The following is a 22,092-nucleotide window of genomic DNA, read 5'->3' on the forward strand; positions in this document are numbered from 1 at the left end:
TTTTGAGGAAACATAATTGTGACTCCATGATGGCTCAAACCCACAATTTTCTGGATGAGAGGCAGATATTTTAAGCACTAAGCCGCATCTACCTCTTTTCTTGATTTGATGAATTTACACATGGGCAAAAATAGGTATGAAAAATTTACTTTTAAGAGTGCAACCTGAAGATTTATCTTCTTAACTCCTATTATACATTGTATCCTGCTTTGTATGATGTCCCTCAGTTATCAGGTTAATCTATAGACCACACTTTGCTACACCAGTAACTAGAGTCCTGAAAAAAATGGTGTGTACCTTGCCCTAATTATCTCAAAATCCATAGATTTCATTTACTTATCAAAGGAAATATCCATACTAAGTTAAAAAAAACAAACTTGCCTTGATTCCTTCACAAGTTATTGATAGGAGAAAGTGCCTCTGTGACCTGACTTAATGACCTCAAAATCAACTGGGGTCATCTACTAGTGTCCTTGACCTTTGACCTCAAAATAAATAGGAGTTATCTACTAGTCCCTACCAACCTTTACACCAACTCTCAGGACTGTAGGCCAAAAACATTTCCTAACTATTAGTCATACATGTACAAGCTTAAATTGGAAAGGTCAATGTGAACTTTAGCCTACTAACCTCAAATTCAATAGGGAATATCTACAAAATCTACTAGTCATAACCAACCTTCACACTAAATCTTAGGACTGTTAGCCAAGTGATTCATAGTTACTTGTCGGACAATCTTTTAGTAGTCATGGCCACAGTAACCTTGACCTTTGATCTATTGACCTTTAAATTAATATAGGTCATCTATTGGCCATTGGCAATGTATTTACCAAGTTACATAAACCACAGCTTTTCCTTCTAAAGTTTCATTTGGATAAGAGAGAGGTAACATATATAATGCACCCACTCTCAGAATGTTCCCACAATTTTAAGAGGGGGCATTTTAATTCAAGAGTATAGATGCGATTGACCAACTGAGGAAATAACATGTGGGTTCAATGCTTTAGCTGAAAGATCAGTCTGAAAGAACATTCAACATGAAATAAAGTTGTGGCAATATTTTCACTGACAAAAGTTCAAATGTCTTGTTATACGAGAGTTAAAGCTAAATACTGTCATAAAATACAAAAGCAAGATCTTGATTTAAAAGCAACCTCTATGAATAAGTAGTAAATATGGTTATAGTTTATACAAGTATAACTCTACAAATCGCTGTGTGTAAAGTTCAGTGAAGTGAGACACGAGCAATGGTCCGTACTAGAGAAATATCAATGAATAGGCTTCATTAACTTTACAGCATGAAAATTGAAAAAAAAAGATTTTAACATGTATTAGTTATCTATGAAACAGCTATAAAACTAGCCAAAAGAAGAAAATCATCATAAAATATTGACATATTAATATGCATATTTTGTTGAATATTTTTAAACATTTCTTTTTGATGTCATAGTAACTTGCTTGGGCATAATCTGACTTTTAAAATAATGTCATAATTCATTGATGCTTGTAGCAATTTACTGATGTGGTGATTGATGACATATTTATTGATAAAAAAATAAAAATTATTTAAATAACATATCAGTTGATATTTATTCATGTATGTTATTTTTCTGTGTTCTGCATCAACATTTTATGCTAATGCTTGCATGAATTAAATTAAATATACTAACCAATTTTCTGTTATGTTACGGAGTCTTGATGAGACAGTAATTTTAACATTCATTGGTTTGTACTTATATAAACTGTCATAGTGTGTGACATATAATGTTTTTTATCTCAAGCATTTGTATGTATCCTTCAACATACATTTTTTGTTTCGCCCCTACAGATAAGTGGTTGACATATAGGGATCACTTCTCCCTCCTCTGTCTACAACATGCAATTGTCTATCATGAGGCGACACACGTGATCACTTATCACTCTTGTATTAACTGAGTTCATCTGCCTGCCCATGCAGAGAACAATTGGTTTTATTTGAATGTTCCAGGGACTTTGGATTCTTCAATGTGAGAAAGCTATCAAACAAGCTTGTGGACTGTCAGGTGCCTATTGCTACATAAATGAATGCACAAAGGAGCAACTATGGCCTTCCTCCATCAGTAAAGCTTGGAAGTTGCCATATGACTCTTGCAGAGTTTGTTCAAAGTTAATGCAAACAAACAAAAACTGGTTTGAAAATGTCGCGTAACAAACTACACATTCGTGCCACAATTTATATTTGCTACATTTCTGAGAGTATTAAAGTTAAATATCAAATGAACTATGACTTTTCAGGAATAACAGTACCAGCTATGGAATATTATGATAGAAAAACTTATTGAATTCTTGAATCTCACAAATAACATAACTAAATGATAAATGCTTGCTTTGATAAAATAATATTTATAGTTTTAATTTTTTTTTCAATTATTACTAAATGTTACTAGTGATAAGCCTAGGTTTTTTTTTACTTGAAAAGTGTTCATTTGCATGAATGACTACCAATTAACACATGATCTCATTTCTATGAAAGATACTTATCTTACTAAAATTTTCATCTATTTCCATGATCAGTAAACAGCCAACAAAAAATGATTGGTTTTAAAGATTTCTGACCAGTTGTTTGGCACAATATTACACAAATTTATAATATTGCATATTTGTTTGTTTTGGGTTTGGTTTTTTTTAAATAAAAATTCTACATAAAAATTGATCTAGCAAGGTTTATAGGTAATATAAACATGAGGATTGTCCAATGATAAATCAGTAGTGTTTTTATTGAAGATTAAGAAGTAAAGTCATTCTGAGTTTGTGTCACACATTTTCTCAAAGAAACTTGTACTGTTAAAGATCCTGTATGTTTTGTGATTAATATTGTTACTGTGTGTATACCACACTTGCAAAAAATTATATATGTATATAATTATGCAAATAAAACAATTTTCAAACATCAAAATATGTAAAATGTGTACTGCAAATATTTGTGTACATTATATTTAATCAATAAATTGCATGCATACATTTCTTATTGGAAAATTTGACTTAGAATTTATAGAAAATAAATTTCTAATTACCTCCCTTTATTTACATGAAAATGTTAAATTGGGTAATATCTTTATAAATAATGCTTATTGGATCTTAATTTGAGCATCATAAATTATGAAATAAAACCATGAAAAAATTGTGTTACAGGATCTTTAAGGTTCAGGAACTGGTTAAAATAAAGTTTTTAGCTTTCAACAGAGGCTAACTTGATCAAGTTGGATGTAACTACGGGAATAATGTATGACAGGTAATCCAGAATTTGGAAATGTTTCAATTTATTGCACAAAATTAAATACATACAAAGACATGAACAATTTGTGATTACATTTAAACAAATTATTCTGCAATATTATATAAGGTATGAAAATGTAAAAATAAAATTTGAACATTAGAGTAGCAAAAAGTTACAAAAGTATAGAAAATTATGTTTATGAAAATGAACTAATTATGCCATTACCATTTTATGCCACCATTTAATCAAATATAATGGGTTGAAATAGGTAAATAATAATTTTTTTATAAATATACCTGATGTTGAAGTGTAATTTTCTTATTACAGTTCGCTATTTTAATATATTTTTACAATTTTGAAATCAAATTTCGGATTTGAAGACAATACAGATTAAAGTACCAATTTCATAATTGCTCAACATATATCTTGTAAATTTAAAACTTCAGTATATTAAACAAACATAACATTAAAACATTTTACTTAGTCATAACAAAACCAACATAATGGGTTTGCGACCAGCATGGATCCAGACCAGCCTGCGCATCCGCGCAGTCTGATCAGGATCCATGCTGTTCGCTTACAAACCCTATTACAAGTAGGGAAACTGATAGCGAACAGCAAGGATCCTGATCAGACTGCGCGGATGCATGCTGGTCGCAAACGCACTATGTTGGTTTTGTCATGATGCGGCTCATTTTACTAAGTCATAACAATATCTCATACATGCAAGCACATCTTGAACAACATACAAAATATTCAAGTTACTCAACATATCATTTATCCAAGGAATACAACAAGACCTTTTAACTTTTTTGTTATAATTTTTCTAAGGTTTAACATAAAAGTTTTTTTCAAATTTCTTCACCAAAGAATAAAAGGAATAACTCAGATTTACAGTTTTTCAATATCGAAAATATGTTCTGTACCTTTGAAGCAGAGGTTTTTCTCCTTTATTAGGAAGAGGCCTTTGCCTCTTGATTTTGGAAAAAAACTGACTAAAATTGCAAATTTTTGTGTGAAATCTCCATCATTTTAAAGACAATTTCAATTTGGAAGGACCCTTTACAGGCCTCTACTATATGATGTAAAAAAAGCCTGTGAAGTACATTTATTTAATCTAAAAACATTTAACATTAAAATAAAAAATTAAGGTTTAGTCAGCTTCAAAATTTAGAAGAAAACAAAATATTGTGCATAGGGAGAAGTGTTCAAACATATTCAACCACACATACCATGTGACATAATTCGGAATAACAAAAAAGTACAGTTTCAATATGAAGCCCTATTAATTGCATCTACATACTGTGTAACACAAATTTTACATAATCATGATAATGCAATAAAAATTAATTTCTTTGGCATAAAAGAATACCTGGAGATCAAGATCTTAATAAAGCAAACATACCATGCTTACTCAATACAGTGTCCATTTTTCAAGATATAATTTTTTTTTAAAAATCAATAAAGAAAAATAAAAAGACTTCTTTTTAACATTTCTTACCCTGATTAAAACAACAACAAAAAAGAAATCAAAATCATTCAGTTTTTTTTCTTTTGTCAAATCTGACAAACAAGTACACATAACATGAAATTATCTAGTAAGGCAGTAATATTACTTCATATTCTATGCAAACTGACAGAATTTCACATTTTTATTACCAAAGCTCATCTCCATTTCTATCAGAGAAAGGGTTTGTATTTCTGAAGATTTTGATAAGTAAAAGGTTGACAAAATAATTTCCATGGACATTAAGTGTTTAAAGTGATGTTAATTCATTTAATTTGTACATTTGACAACATTTTTCCCTATTTGAACTATTTTTCATTTATATTTATTAGCACAAATCTACAAATGTGCATTTTTAATATAAAAATATTAACACATACTTCATATAACCATTTATACAGTCTAACTTGCCCATGCGACCACGTGTATTAAGCGACTTTTGTCTTAAACAACCACTGTAAATAATTATATCAAACAAGAGCTGTCCGTTAGACAGAGCGCTCAACTACCCTCAGTGGAAAAGGGGCATTACTCTGTAAAATGGTAAATGAGTTATGGTACCTGTGCCCATCAAGTAAGATAATTACTAGGTCCAAGTATGTGAAGTTTCTAATTAGTATTTTTGGGATAACTTGCAAGCAAAAACTTAACCAAAATGCGACGCCAATGGCTGGATGAGTGTAATAGCTCTCCCTATTCTTCCTAAAGTCAAGCTAAAAATGAAACAAAACACATGGCACACTCATAAATAAAAGAGCTAATTACAACCATAATAAACTGCTTCGACATACATGACTGATCTAATTTACATAAAAACAAGTACAAGTATATCCCTAATGTTATTTCATAACATACACTTATTACAAACTTTGCTGATACTACGCTGCTTTCTTCAGAGAATCTTTCGATCCAAGCTTTTTCTTTCGTAGTATATGCATGTGTTTCATCATCTGTATACCACCTACAAAAATAATTGAGCTGTGTCATGACAAAACCAACATAGTGCGTTTGCGACCAGCATGGATCCAGACCAGCCTGCGCATCCGCGCAGTCTGATCAGGATCCATGCTGTTCGCTTACAAACCCTATTACAAGTAGAGAAACTGATAGCGAACAGCATGGATCCTTATCAGACTTTGCAGATGCGCAGGCTGGTCTGGATCCAAACCCATTATGTTGGTTTTGTCATGACGCGGCTCATATAAACATTTACAGGTTATATAATAAACATTGAAGTGTTCAATAGTACAAATAATTAAACATTTTAAATGAATAATTGAGTATATTCATATAGCACTATTACTGAGTGATTACCCCTGTTTAACCAATAAGTGATGATTATCTTTTTAACTTTAAGCTCCTTAATTTTGATAGAACATAAACATTATAATGCCATTTTAATGTTTATGCACCATTATCACTCTATCAATTGTCTACATTGCCCAGGTTGTCCCACAAAAGTGAAATTTTTTGGGAATTTACTATGTAAATATCATACTTTTGTTTGTTTGTTTCATTTTACGCCTTTCCCAACAGTATTTCAGTCATATAGGCGGGTAGTTTCCTAACCATCGTTCCTGGAGAGTTACACCAGTACTAGACTACCTTCCTCCGCGCTAAACTACCAAAGCATCTCCCGGGGATCGAACCCACGCCAGAGAGGTAACTGGATTAGAAGTCATTGACTCTAACCCCCTCGACCACGGAGGCGGTAATATCATACCGTATGCAGACAAGTTAAGAAATGCTTCAGAAAAAAAAAGGGACAAGCAAGTCAGAATCAGATTTTGCTGGCCCTGCTTTTAGCTTTCTTATCTTACAAAGAACAACTCATATGCAGCCTTATCTTTACAAAGACTTATTACATTCATTAATTAGTTGAGGAATATATTTTTATCAAAATATTTTATATTTCAACTTACCTAAAGCAAGCACTAAAAGGTATGCATGTAAAAACCATGGGAAATAAAATGCAAAGTTTGCAGCATTTGGTAGCTGTAGACTAAACTTCCCTGATTCTTCAAACAGTGGTATTGACATAATAACAACTGTACCTGGAAGAAAAGACTGTGGTTTCATATCTGTGTGAAATATGAAAAAGGCTAAAAAAATAAGGTCACTTAACCCTTGGTTTCAATATCTGTGTGAAATATAACAAGAGGGCCATGATGGCCCTGAAGTCGCTCACCTGTATATAGGCCCCCGAAGCGGGGCCAGTTTAAACCCCAGGGCTTTTATTTGAACAAACTTGGTAGACACCCATTAGAAGATGTTTCATGCTAAACATCTAAGGTCTAGCTGGTCAAGTTTTTTCTTTACACATATACGAGGGATGATCAAAAATAAACCGGACTGTGACTGGCAATTGAAGAATTTTCATCCTATCACTTATTGTTATATATCACATTTAATCGGAAAACAATACCTGTAAACTGATACTATATCTAATCCGATAACGCAAATAGCTTGTCCGTAACAGCGAATTCAAAAACCATGGTAACGCACACCCGGGGCAGTGCGTAAATTCGCCTTGACATGAGGCGCTTTATGCTGCGTGTATTTTACAATATGGCACATTTAGATTTCAAAATACGCCAAAACGTCATGTACAATATCTTTGACGTTGTCAGTAAAAATGACTTCATTTAAACCATATTTATATTTACAATCACAATTCAAATGTCACATGTTAATGAAATACTCGCGTTAAAACTATGTCGTCGGAATGTCTCGAAAATCGATCAATAGGAAACATTTGTCAAATGTAAGACGAGAAACTGTTTAAAACGTAGAAAAAGATTATGGCTAACAAGGGAAAAGTTCCAGAAAGCCACAGCATATTTTTTGATTAGCTTAAAAGATTAAGAAAAGATAATAGAGAAATAGAAACAAGTAAGGGAGAGACAGAAAAAAGACATTTTCAAGGACGTTGGTGACGTCAATCGCCAAGACGTTGAAAAATGACAGTCCATTGACTGCGGACATTGTCAACGATGTTCGATAATAACTACGGGACGGTGCAGTCAACTCTGAGGATCTTAAAATGATAATAGTTAATGCATTAATTACATGTATTGTATTCTTGGTTTACAATTGCATCAATTATTTTCTCATTTTACGCAGTAGTGTTATGGAGAAATTGTGTCAACAATTTAACAGCCACTGTTCAAAATGGCTATGCGTTTTATTTATTTTAAAATAATGACAATTTTGATCATAGTTGTATTATTCTGTTATTTTTTCGTATGTATGATACATTATCATTCAGCATCATTATTTTACATTATTTGTAATTTATACATAATATAGTTAATTGCATGTGCGATTTTTTCAACAATCAAGTTACAGAAGGAAATAACGGAAGTTTGAGTCATTATTGGAGTTCTGTATCACCATTCATTCTATTACAATACGATATGATACCCACTTGTACAGAAATATATAAAGGCAGAAGATCCGCCGCATCAATAACATAACTGTACCACATATTGGCCTACTCCATGAATGAGTAAAAATCTGCTCAGTTAAGGACAATACGCTTGTGACGTCGTTAACGTCAATTTTAAAGTTATACCGTGCGCCGCATTTCTTTACATGTGCATGCCAATAACAGCATAACTTTTTTCTTTGTTAATATTTCTTGATGGTATTTTTTGTATCATTTAGAGGATAGATTCCGATTTATTTTCAATGTATTGTTATGCAAATTTATTTAACAGGTTAAGAATCATTTACAAAGTCCGGTTAATTTATGGATCATCCCTCGTAGTTAAAAACAATGACACACCTAGGGCAGGGGCAGTTTTGACCCAAGGACTTTTATTAAATTATTTATTTAATCTTTGTAGACATTTACTAGAAAATGTTTCATGCTTAATATCTAAACTCTAGCTATTCGGGTTCTTTAAAAGAAGATTTTTAAGTTTTTGCTATACACATATAAGGAAAATCAATGTCCCCCGGGGCGGGGTCAATTTTGACCCCAGGGCTTTTATTTGAACAAACTTGGTAGACACCCATTAGAAGATGTTTCATGCTAAATATCTTAGCTCTAGCTCTTTGGGTTCTTTAAAAGAAATTTTTTTAAGTTTTTACTATATGCATATAGGGAAAATCAATGACCCCCTGGGGCAGGGCCAATTTTGACCCCAGGGCTTTTATTTGAACAAACTTGGTAGACACTCACTAGAAGATGCTTCGTGCTTAATATCTTAGCTCTAGCTCTTTGGGTTCTTTAAAAGAAGATTTTTAAAGTTTTTACTATATGCATATAGGGAAAATCAATGACCCCCTGGGGCGGGGCCAATTTTGACCCAAGGGCTTTTATTTGAACAAACTTGGTAGACACTAACTAGAAAATGCTTCGTGCTGAATATCTAAGCTCTAGCTCTTTGGGTTCTTTAAAAGAAGTTTTTTAAAGTTTTTACTATATGCATATAGGGAAAATCAATGACCCCCTGGGGTGGGGCCAATTTTGACCCCAGAGCTTTTATTTGAACAAACTTGGTAGACACTCACTAGAAGATGTTTCATACCAAATATCTTAGCTCTAGCTCTTCAGGATTTTTAGAAGAAGATATTTAAAGTTTTTTCTTTTGGTTGCCATGGCAACCAGAGTTCTGCATGGAATTAAATTCTTTGAACAATTTTCAAAGGTGACCACCAAAGGAACATTCCTGTGATGTTTGGATGAAATTGGCTTAGTGGTTTATGAGGAGATGTCATTTAAAGTAAAAGTTTACAGACGCCGGACGAAAAGCGATCACAAAAGCTCACCCTGTCACTTTGTTACAGGTGAGCTAAAAAGGCTAAAAAAATAAGGTCACTTAACCCTTAAACTGCTGAATTTCTGGAACTGATTTGCCCTTGTATAAGATATTACACTCAACTTTGGCACCCAAAAAAAAAAGAGATAACATTTAAAGCCATCACATAAAGATAACATAGGGAACAAGTCTGTTAAATTTCAACCAATTTTCTCATGCAATACTAGAGAAACCAACTTGCACACAAGAACTAAATCAAAGTGCGACAGTGACTATGAAACCCGTGTTCAATACTTTTCCGTTCTTCAAAAAGTCAAGCTAAAAATTGGGTCTGAATTAAATCAAGGACATCTAATTGGGCTAAATACTTTTTTTTCATACTATGGATATCAAATGCTACAAGTACAACATTAAATGCTCATGCAGAAACACTGTCAAGGTCAAGGTCTCGAGATTATATCAATGTTCTGTTCTAACTATCCAGGTATAAACAATGCAAGACATTACCTTCAAAAAGTATTCCTAATGGATATAGAGGTATCCATGCAGTATAACGTAACCATGTTATCATTTTAACATCCATGCCTATACTAGAAAACATGTAAAATGGATATCTGAAAATACAAATAAATACAAAATTGTAAATATGAAAATGTACGTTTACTGAAGCTGTGCAAGATATACATATTTCAGATATATTTAGCCCTATTGTGAAAAGCAGTTTTGAGCTTGATTCTTAATCTAAGTAAACAAAATCAGGAAGGCGAATCCATGTTATCTTTTAAATGTATCTCGATCTACATTTTTTCTTTCCAATATATTAAAGTACAGTGTTTAAGTCATACAAAATCTTTAAAAAAAATTACTTTTCTAAGGAAAGGCATAGCCATATTGAAACCTTAAATTATTATTGTAAAACAAAGATGTAAATATTACCTAATTAATTCTACAGTAGACCAAGTCATCAGCAAGTACCAGACTACAGGAGCTATCTGTAGTCTTACATCCTGTAGCACCAACATAAACAGGATAAGATTCCGCCCTACTACCTGTAATAATTATGAACAGAATTAGATTAGATTAGACTCCCTCCTGCCTGTTATACTTATATCATTTAAATTGTCTTCTAAGTATGAATCAAATCTGTAAATAAATAAAGTTGTAGCCAATTATAGCAAAAATCAAGAAAAATCTAATTTGACCGTTAAGGTCAAGATCATACATGAGTCAAGGTCAAGTTCTGTCTGATATACTTGAAGATCTTGTATGAAAACAATACATAGAGAAAAAACAAACAAAAAATGTCAATGTTAAAGTTTCTGGTTGGCAACAGCAATTGGAATGACAACCTGACAATAGCAATAGCTCAAAAATTTTCTCCGAAAAAGTTGAGCTAAAAAGAAATAAGAGAAAAACAACAATGATGTCATAAAGTAGCATAGTAACAACAATGCTATTTCTTTACTTCCTTTATATCACGTGTAAATATAATACACTAGTTTTAATCACCTGAAGTAAAGGAGCAAATGCTCCAGTCTTGACTAGACCAAGTAATGGATGGATAACTTCTAACACTGCAGCAGTCTGACAGAACATTATCTGATATCCTACACTCTCAAATGCCCTCTCCTTTGCAGCTGAAATAATAACCAAACCCTAGTATATTAGAATGATTAAGAAGATAAATCACTATGTTAATAATTCTCCCTTTTATGAGGATTTCTCTATTTTATCATCATATTTTACCATAAAGATGTATGTTATCATCTGTAAATTCATAGAAAAAATCTTGGTTTGTACTGGTCACAAAGGTACATTCAGTCGCTGCCAGCAGGTTAAGATGTTAATCTGGTTGTTTTCTTCACTCTGCTTTATATACCTCATTTTCCAGAATATTAAAAATTAAACTAGGCAAAGTTCTTAAACTTATCATGAAATTAGAGTAAAATAAAGTTAATCCAAATACTGAATACAAAAGGAAGTGGTGGCCTAGTGGTTAAGGTGTCAGTTTGCCTCTGAACACAGGGATCATGGGTTCGAGCCCTACTCGTGTCACAATCATGGTTCCTCATATAACACTAGGAAGTTAGCTCCAGGAAGCGAACTCGAAAGTGATTGATATAAATGGCAAGCACTTGTCAGTAATTGAGCTAAAATTAATATGTTTAAACTAAAGGTAATGTAAAGATAGTGTTTTTATAATAACAAATAAGTAACGTAAGTAATATACCTGAGCCATACTTGAGGAAATTGTAAGATAAAACTATCACTATATACAAAAATCCAACAAACTGAAGAAAGTTGTAGGTAAATATGTAAGTAGCCTTCATGTCTATAGATGGGGCTGAAAAATATAAAATACAAAAGTGTACATGAAAGTTTTTCAACAACATAAATCCTATTATAAGATAACTGATTAGTACCTGTAAATTTTTGGGATCATTAATCCCATACATCAAGTATAAAGATAATAGGTGTGAAATGATTACGAGCAAATATGCCTTACTGCAATTCAGAGCAGACAATTCATTACATCAGGGCTATATTTCGATTGGATTCATAGTCACAAATTTCATGACAATATCTCTTTTCTAATTTAAACAAGTGCATCTTTCATTGGTTAGGGGTTCTCCCTTAACCAATCAAAACACCTGTAATGTAGTCACTAAAACATGTTGTTTGAAAATGGAAAGCAAACCACAAATTGTTTGTGCTATTGGGTCATTAAAGTTGAGTGTCTTTCAATGCAGCTTAATATTGTTTTGTTTTTTTAAGTATTCCCTGCAGAAACAAGAGCTGTCGGTAGGACAGCAACGCTGGACTATTCTTAGTGCTTGATTGTAAAAAAAAATGCTTGATACAGTTACCTCCTCCTGTTTACAGGTTGGGGTAATGATGGTGAACAAGTGTGCAAAGTTTCAAAGCCATATGTCAATGGACTTTGAAAATATTTGAGGTATTACAAAAACTTTAACGTAAATTCTAAGTCCAAAAAGGGGCATAATTCTGTCAAAATGCTTGATACAGTTACCTCCTCCTGTTTACAGGTTGGGGTAATGATGGTGAACAAGTGTGCAAAGTTTCAAAGCCATATGTCAATGGACTTTGAAAATATTTAAACTATTACAAAAACTTTAACATAAATTCTAAGTCGAAAAAAGGGGCATAATTCTGTCAAAATGATTGATACAGTTACCTCCTCCTGTTTACGGGTTGGGGTAATGATGGTGAACAAGTGTGCAAAGTTTCAAAGCCATATGTCAATGGACTTTGAAAATATTTGAACTATTACAAAAACTTTAATGTAAATTTTAAGTCGAAAAAGGGGCATAATTCTGTCAAAATGCTTGATACAGTTACCTCCTCCTGTTCACAGGTTGGGGTAATGATGGTGAACAAGTGTGCAAAGTTTCAAAGCCATATGTCAATGGACTTTGAAAATATTTAAACTATTACAAAAACTTTAACATAAGTGGTTACGCCGACGCGGACGCCGACGCTCGGGTGACTACAATAGCTCTACTTATTCTTATCAAATAGTCGAGCTCAAAATAATATTAACATACCGATTGTTAATTAATAAGGTAAAAGATTGAATTTGTACGAAACTACAAAATATTTGCAATATGAAACATAATACTGGTTTGTAATATCATAATATATCACAATATGTTTTTGTTTTCTCGGATAATATCCATCTTGATAAGTTAACATTTTAATGTTGTCATAGGGAGAACATACGTTGATTTTCCTCCAAATCTTTTTCCAATTTTTTCATGATTTCATCAGCTGCCAATTTGTCGGCATCTTCCTCTGAGTCGTCTTCATCCTCGAAGGCAAATTTATCAAAATCTATTTTTAGCCACGGCAGCTTCTCTTGTTTCTCTGTCAAACGTGGCCACACCTCAGCACCTTTTTTCTTTATGCTAAACTCCACTGCACGATCTGTGGTTCGAACTTTACTTTTCTAAATATCAAAACAAAATTTCTTATTTACTGCTGTTTTAACATGTTTGTTTGATAGGGTTTTATGTCACATTGACATAGTATAGGTCATATGGTGAAAATAAAGTTTTGCTGATAAAGGAAGACCACAGGTGACCTTCAGCATGAATGGGCACCTGAGAAGAACCACTGACATTCAATAACCTAGCTTGATAGCTTCCTCACATGAATGAATCCAAATTCCCTGTTGGGATTCAACCCACAGTGGTGAGGGGAAAGACTGGTGTTTTAACATATAAAAGCTTGTCAATGATTATATCCATATCACCAGTGCAAGGCAAATACATGTATGCCCTGTCTATCATGGTTTGCACTGTTCAATTTTCAGTCAATACATATTTTGATTTTTTTATATTTATTTTATTTTGATTTATTTTTTGTGTGTGTGTGTGGGGGGGGGGGGGTCATATATCCACTTTCCAGCTTTACTGGTGGAGGAAGACCTCAGGTGCCCATCCAAACATTATTACAGGCACAAACGGGCACCTGAGTAGAACCAACGACGTTCTGTAAGCAAGCTGGATAGCTTCCTCACATGAAAGAATCCAAAGTCCCTGTCAGGATTCAAACCCACAGCAGTAAGGGGCAAATATTTTGTAGTCAATGACCATAACCACTCTGCCACGGACACCCATACACACAAATTTATTTAAGATATTGTACTTTGTATGGTAGGGGTTAACTAAGTTTAAGTCAGGTAACATTAACCTTAAGATTCAATGTAAGTGGCTGTAACAACTTGACCAAAGGTTATTTCTTATGTTTCTTAACATTTAAATCTAAACTTTAATAATGTGTGGGACTACATGAATTTAGCTTTAAAATCCTTTAAAACTTGCCTTTTTAAAATAATACTTTAAAAAAAGATATTGCAAATAAAATTGAATATTGCTTTGTAGAGGCCATTTCTAAGGAAATATAAAAGTTTAACTAAATAAAATCCTAATGTTAATATCGTAACATTATAAACTGGTCCTTACATTGCAGAAAAAAGTCTTGATTGCACTTCCTTGACAGTATTGTGACAAATCACTAGAACTTGATCAGTGAATGACTTGTAAATTGGTCAAACCAAAATAACATTTATTCAAATACCAAAAAGGGCATGAAACACAATAAATCAATAGTACACAGTACTGACACACGTTTATAACTGCTAATCACTTATTGCACTACGATACACACCTGTTTTGTTTGTAGCTCCTCTTTATTGTATCAATTATTATCACCCTTAAAGTCCTTATATTTGACATTCTGACAATGTATTTCTAGACTTTGCTACATGATTTTTGCAAATTAGTCCAGTGGTCAGGGCCTTCAAATTCACCAATTTTGGTGCCAAAATTTGGCTCCATAATTGTAGAGGTTGTGTGTTTGGTCCCCATATGAATTTCAACTAAGATAATTGTTAGTATTTTATATAAAAATTTAACAGATGTCTTTCAATAATGTCTTACAACTATGCTGAACATTTCTGGAATGAAAAATCTACATACTCCTCCAAAAGTAACATGACTTTAATTCTTCAGGAGCTCTTTGAGTGTTTGCTATACATGTACATTCAAAATTGACATGTCCCTATTTCAATCAGGCCAAGGTCCTATATTATTTATAGGAAAAATTTCAAAATAAGTACTGATTGACTGAATAGCAGAACATGATCAAACTGCACTGATATACCAGGTGAATTTGATCTGCACTGGTTGCCTGGGTAGATTCTGTAGCCGCCAGCACGCAAAGAGTTTATGTCAAAATGTTCAAATCCTAAAGGAGACATGATGTTTATAATGCATTTGATAGCCTTATACTGTATTTTAATTATAGTATTATAAACTTTAAATGTTCATACAATAAGGTTTTCAGGTAGCAGCTCCATAACAGGCATATATATTATAGTTCTGATACACACTTGAAATCAAAGTTTGAAATAATCTTACAGTGGTGATTCTTGGCAAATACGTATTACTTTCCACATGATATAGGTCAAATCTTTATTTCCTTTAGTTCATAAAACATAAAATATGTTGTATATGAACAGTACTGTTGTATCAGAATATTATCTATTTATGCAAGGGATTTGTTTGTTTTTGTGTATATGAAATTTTATCTTGAAAAACAGCATTCTCACTAGTGGCCAAGTATACAGGGAAATTTAGGCAAGAGGACCATGATGGCCCTTGATCGCTCAACTGAGCTGCATTGTTAGATAATATTACAGTTCTTCAATGCAAAGTCAGTAAGTAAGTCACATTAGGTTGTCTTTTTAGCAGAAGCTAAATATTTTTTAAACATTTGTAGATGTCCACTAGGAAATACTACAGGACCAGGTACATACTAATGACCAATGTTCTGAGAAGTGTAATCTCACACATGAAGACTTACATAAGCTTTACTGTATTTAAAGTCTTTTTAAACTTAAAGTGACCACATTGGGCAGGGCCAATCTTTACCCTAGAGGCATAACTTTCGTAGAGAGCACAAGGTGATGCTGTGTGGCAAATTTCTAAGCCTGGGCATTGCAGTTTCTGAAAAGATGTTTTTCTGACATTTTCACAAGGTAAGTCAATGTAAAGTAAGTGACCCCCAGAGTGGGGACATTTTTTACTGCTGGTAAAAATGATGCTTAAGCTTTATGTGAGTTGCGATGAATAACAGCAGGGTCTTTTTAAATTCTATTGATTTACTGAGAAATAATGTGGAAAGGCATTAAATGATCATAACTTGGGTAAAAATTATCTCTCCTTGATAGTGTGGCTTCCTGTAAAGTGTTGGTGGATACCGGTCAGCATTTTGCAAGATAAAGCCTGGAACATTTTTTAGGGTATGCAAACATAAGTTGGACAGACAGACAAAGCAGAGACTATATACTATTTATCCTTGGAATGCATGAATAAGAAAAAACAGTACATTCAAATTTCACCAAATTGCACAAAGAACTTACATCAGGGTCAATTGGCAGATAAAAGTCAAGTTCAAAACCATATTTGTTATTTCCATGAGCTCCCACACCTTCAAAACATGCTTCAAGCCTGTCTTCTGTAAGATTTACATTATCAATCTGTAAAATAAAGAATCATAGTATAGGGCATAATGATAAAAAAGCTCTTTGGGTCTGATATTTGGCTCAATTTCTGTCTTCAAAAAGTACTGTACATCAGGGGGTTTCCTTTGCTAGTATCTTACTTTCACTTTATTTGCAGGCGCTGAATATCATGAAAATAGATCTGATTAAATTTAGTGCAACTGAATACCAGAAATTCACGAGATTCCGTACTTAGTTGAACTACTGGTTTAGTTTTTTAATAATATTATGTGCACTAATAATCAATGTTTCAAATACCCAATATTCCAAATTCAGGGTTATCAAGCATTAAATGTTTTTTGGACATAAAATTTAACCTGCGGAAAACAATTTCTAAAAAAAAAAAATTTTTCTATGGTGAACTTTTATTTAATTATTTGTTTAATTTGTAATACTGTCTTGCTGTCTGCAAGACTCAATTCACAAATTGCAGAAATTCATGCAACACCATTTTCAACAACATAAGTATTGTCACTTTTGTGCAACAAAAATTGCCAGAAATTTCCCCTATAAGTGTATTTTAAACAACATGAAAATTTCCATTTGTAAAGGTACAGAAAGAGATAAATTAAAATGTCTGTCCTTCAAAAATTTTAGGGGGCAATCTTTACAGTTTTTTAGACTTGATGGTAAAATAAATGTATTTTTTAAAAATTCTTTTAAATGGTTTATAAACAAATTTAATGAATATGATTGCAGGGATCACAATTTTTTTTCAGAGCCACTAGTCCTAACTAGTAGAAATTTGAAACCACTCATCCTGAAGGTTTTGCATCATGATAATCTTCGCCGATGCAATAGATCATGGAATTCTCATAATCCATTTGTTTACATTTAAAATGAACCAGAACGAAAATAAAGCTTGTCTTTAAGGTTATGTTTAATCACGCACTTTATATAGCATTGTCAGGCACATTCCAATCACACTCCAAGTAACAATACGTTCAGAGCTTTAAAAAGTGTGTGATTTATACATAAACTAAAACAGAAGCTTTGTGTCTCCGGTTTTCCATTTTTTAATGTAAACAAACAGATTATGAGAATTCTAGAGGACTATCGCATTGGTGAATTTCCGCTCATCCTGCAGGACAAGCATACAACAATTTTGTACTCATCCTGTCTCGATCACCATCGTAAATACGAGCAGAGGAGTTGAATTGGTAGCAAGACACTTCACCCCCCAGACACTTCACCCCTCAAATTTTGAAGACACTTCACCCCTCAAGACACTTCACCCACAAAAATCAGTAAGACACTTCACCCCTCATCCAATTTTTTTTAATTATTTTAATTTATATTTGATTAATAATTTTTTAATGTAAGGACAATTTACAGACATTTCTAAGAGTAAATATTTGTTTAGTAAATAATTCAGGAACAAATAACACATGTAATAATTTCTTTAAATCATTTACTTATAACATGCAATAAAACAACATTTTACTGGTTCAAAAAACCACATTCTTATAAACATCCATAAATTCACCCACTTTCTCCAAGAATTCCTCAGTCCTTAATAGATCACCGTATTGGCCACAAAGCACTTTCATCCATTAAATGTTTATTGCATATCACCTTGTATATTCAACATGTTGATTGGTTGTTTATTCAACAGTTATCTCATAATTGATTAGATAATTGGATTAAAAAGGTATTATTGTATGAGAATGAAATAAATAAATAGATAAATAAATAAAATCATATGTAAAATAAATAAATAAATAATATTATAAGAAATAATTTAATAAATAATATTGTTTGAAAAATAAATAAATAAATAAAATGAATATAAAAGAATATAAATGAATGAATGAATTATTTATCCACTTATTGTTATAAATAAAAAAGAACAATTTGTATTTTCCTTACTTTTAAAAGTTAAAAATGTTGCTAACAAATTAAGCAGACTTCCCGAAAGTTAAAAAAAACTGTCAGACATTCGGTCTGACAAACCATGAAAATCTGTCGGACCGAAACGAAATCTTTCAGACCAAATAAAATTGATCAAAATCAAAGAAAAACTTGTGTTTGTATTTCTAAGACACTTTTTGTTTTTAATTTTTTCGCCGTAAAAATCGGCACATTCCGTACAGTGCATTTTCATCTCCTCCCTGTTATACACCAACGATTCATGGTCCTCCTTCCATTTTTCATTAAATTTTGTCTCAGGTCTATTCTTTTCATCCTTTTATTGCTGTTCTGCGCGCTCCTCTGACGAAGATTTTCGTTTTTCCCAGGTTTGGCAGCTTTAGCGACGCCATTTTGTATACATGCTGCTTGGATAAAAGCCGGACATTCGGACCGATCCGGAATAAAAAATCGTCGGACCTGATCAAAATTTATCGGACATGTCCGTCGGACCGACGTATTTCGGGAAGTCTGTTAAGTAAACTTACCGGTATCACATGCTATGTGTTGCCAGTTCAGTTTGTATTCATTTTTAGCTTTCAATTCATTAAACAAGATACTGTCAATTAAAGACACAAAGGAAGTGTGAAAGAGATTATTTACTGTCTTAATATATATCAAAGGAAAATTCATACAAAGGTTCACACACTTCAATAGAAAGATTATTCTACAATTAGTTATATCACTTTCACTTTAATTGAAATTAGTATAAAATATATATAAAAAAATAAAAAATAAAGAACTTACTTACTAATAACTTTGTGATATGAGCCTTATTTAAGGGCAAAAACAACAAGTTATATCCACTGTCTTTGGTCAATTACATGATAAAATAATAATAAAATATGTTAAAACAATAAACATACTCAATTACTATTGTATACATTTAACATTTCTACATAAATAGTTGTTTAACACAAAATAAAAAAATGGGGGGGTGAAGTGTCTCAATCAAATTTCTTAAAATGAGGGGTGAACTGTCTGAGGGGTGAAGTGTCTGCAAAAAAGGGCCTAGGGTGAAGTGTCGGGGGGGGGGGGGGGGTGAAGAGTCTGTAAACCGTTGAATTTACGATCCCTGGATAGCTACAGACCTTTAACACTGTTTAAGACAGATGCCTCATTTGTGTGAAAATGTTAAAAGTTTTTATCCTAACAGTTTATAGAGGCGGATCAAGCCGGGGCATACGTCTGACCCCTAGGTGTCTGTGCCCCAAATTGGCCAAAGGCTGGTCAAGGTCTGACACTTGTGACTTGTAACAAAGTATCTAAAATTCTAATGATTTAATTTTATATTCAAAGCTTGCTTGTCAACACAACAAGACACAGAGCTTTTAATCAAAAGTTACCAAAGCACATATACACTCACTGTCACATCTCTAAGATCTATCTTTAATGATACAGAGTCGTTTTTCTGTCCCCAAAACACAAACGGTCTCAGCATCCCCGCCATGTTTGATTTTACTATAGCTAAATGCCGTTTTAAGACCGTTATGATAAAAAATATATCACACCACTAAATATTTTTCCATCACTAGTTATTAAAAACGCAGCAATATAGAATGCAACAATGCCACCAGAAAAAAATATGTAAATATAAAAGGGAGTTAAAATATTTCAATAAATTAAAATACTTTAGAATACATGCAATTCATCACGTCTTTAATAACAATGTTTATTACGGTCGTGATTTCATAGGTAGTCAGAAAATTTCCTTCCCTGACGTTTCCTCCATTTTTAAGTCACGCCAGAAGACTGCTTCCTGGGTTTCAGAACTAGTAATGCGCCAGTGTGGAAGTCAAAAGAAATCTCATATTACAGTAGTAGAGAATTTGAACCCACTGTCTTAGAATTAAACAAAAATTTAAGCCCAAGGCTTTTGGAAAGTAACAAATGGAAAGACACAATTTGAAAATAATAAATGTATAATTGGGGATTGTGTAAAACAGTAAAGCCTTCTGTGGTATATATTTTATATCCTACCTTGTTTTAATGTACATTTTACCAGAAAAGTGGGGAAATTGCTGCCATATGAAATTAATTTTAATGTCCGACTCAAACCCACAGGGACAATTCCAAATTATCACCTTTTTTTTTTCAAAAACTATGACTTCAGATTATTTTTCGTGGGCCCCATTGCTTTATTTATAATTTCAGATATAAAAAATCTGCACTGCGTTATTCTTATCTTCCATTTTTTTTTGATTTAATATAAATGCTGAAATTCGTGAAATTTAGAACGTATTTATGGTGTTCCACTTTAAAGGACTATTCTGTCCCAAAAAATTTAATTTAGCATCATGCTCTGAAAAATTTGGGCCCAAAACCCCAGTTCCCTTTTCAAAAAAATCTTTAAAATTTTTTTGCTTTTTTAATTTTTTTTACCCTTTTCCCGTTAAATTTATTTTTAAAAAAATAAACCCGGGCGATATTACCTCTATCTTAAAAAATTGTTGTTTTAAAAATTGCAAAAAAAATTTTTTTTTTTTACAAAATTTTAAATTATGCCAAATTTTTACCCCTGTTTAAAGTTTTTAATTCCCAAAAGAAAAAAAAAATTGATCCAAATTTTTTCAAGAAACCCCTTTTTTTTCCCCGAGTCCAAAATTTTAAATCCATATCCCCAAATTTCCCTTTAACCCTTTTTAAAACCCCGTTTTAAAATTCAAAAGGTTTCAAAAAGGGTTTTTATTCCCCCCAAACATTTGATTCCCTTTTCTAGACTGTTTTACATTTTTGAGAGTAATCAAATTTTTTTTGATTAAATTGACAAAAACTTTTTTTTCAAAATGTCAAAAAATGGTGGTGTGAAATTAAAAAGGTCATTAAAAATAGTTGAGTACATGTAAACACAAATCTTTTAAAATTGATTATTAAGCTCGTCTTACTTAATGATCTATTTTTTATTATATTGATATGAAGGTCTAAGAAATACGCCAAAATTTTACATCTCATATTCACTGCTACCCACCGCCAGGACCAAAACTATTTATAAAAACTAAATTGACATATGCTGAGTGGAATACGTCAACCAGTTTGTAAGGTCTAATTCAGACCAATGAAAATGTGTGCATATCGACCTACTTTGAAATAAAAAGCAAAACAGGAAAATTTAGTGTTTCGAAACCTTCCCCAAAAAAAACCCGGGTTTGTTTGGGGTAAAAATATTAAATTTTTTTTAGAACTGGTTTGCGATTGGGTTTAAAAGGGTTGGGCAATACAAAAAATCGATTCCTTCCCGTCTGGTCCCCTTTGCCAAGCTAGGGGAAATTTCCTAATTTTCTGAGTATTTTACAACAATATTTGGGCCCAAATGTCAGACCTTAAAAACCCTAGTTCCGGTTGGTTTGGAACCTTCCGTTAAATTCCGTCAACTCCCTAACCCGTCCACGGTCTAAAAACTCCTCCCCCTCCCTTTTTTTTGGGGGTTTTGTGGCTTTCCAAAGGAAAAATTAACCCCCCCCGAACCCCCTCTCTAGTCCCCGGGGGAAACCCCAGGCTTCCCCCATTAATTTCCGGTTTCTGGTACCCTTTACCAAAGCCAGAGGCTGGAAAAACATGAACCCTTCTT

At 32.7% G+C, this 22,092-nt stretch overlaps 1 protein-coding gene across 1 annotated transcript; it reads right to left on the reverse strand.

Annotated features, from left to right (window-relative positions):
* Positions 1–3,268: 3,268 nt before the first annotated feature.
* Positions 3,269–19,978, reverse strand: LOC132714583 (very-long-chain (3R)-3-hydroxyacyl-CoA dehydratase-like). The gene is made up of 9 exons (XM_060697471.1): positions 19,891–19,978; positions 16,476–16,592; positions 13,271–13,496; positions 11,760–11,873; positions 11,039–11,166; positions 10,466–10,578; positions 10,037–10,143; positions 6,686–6,817; positions 3,269–5,724 (listed from the first exon to the last, which is right to left on the reverse strand). Exons 1-9 carry the CDS (start codon positions 19,972–19,974, stop codon positions 5,642–5,644), a joined length of 1,104 nt encoding a protein of 367 aa, XP_060553454.1. The 5' UTR covers positions 19,975–19,978; the 3' UTR covers positions 3,269–5,641.
* Between the last annotated feature and the right edge of the window lie 2,114 nt (positions 19,979–22,092).

Source organism: Ruditapes philippinarum, unplaced genomic scaffold (genome assembly GCF_026571515.1).
Source record: "Ruditapes philippinarum isolate M1 unplaced genomic scaffold, ASM2657151v2 ctg4148_1_1_1_1, whole genome shotgun sequence".
Lineage (NCBI taxonomy): Eukaryota > Metazoa > Mollusca > Bivalvia > Venerida > Veneridae > Ruditapes > Ruditapes philippinarum.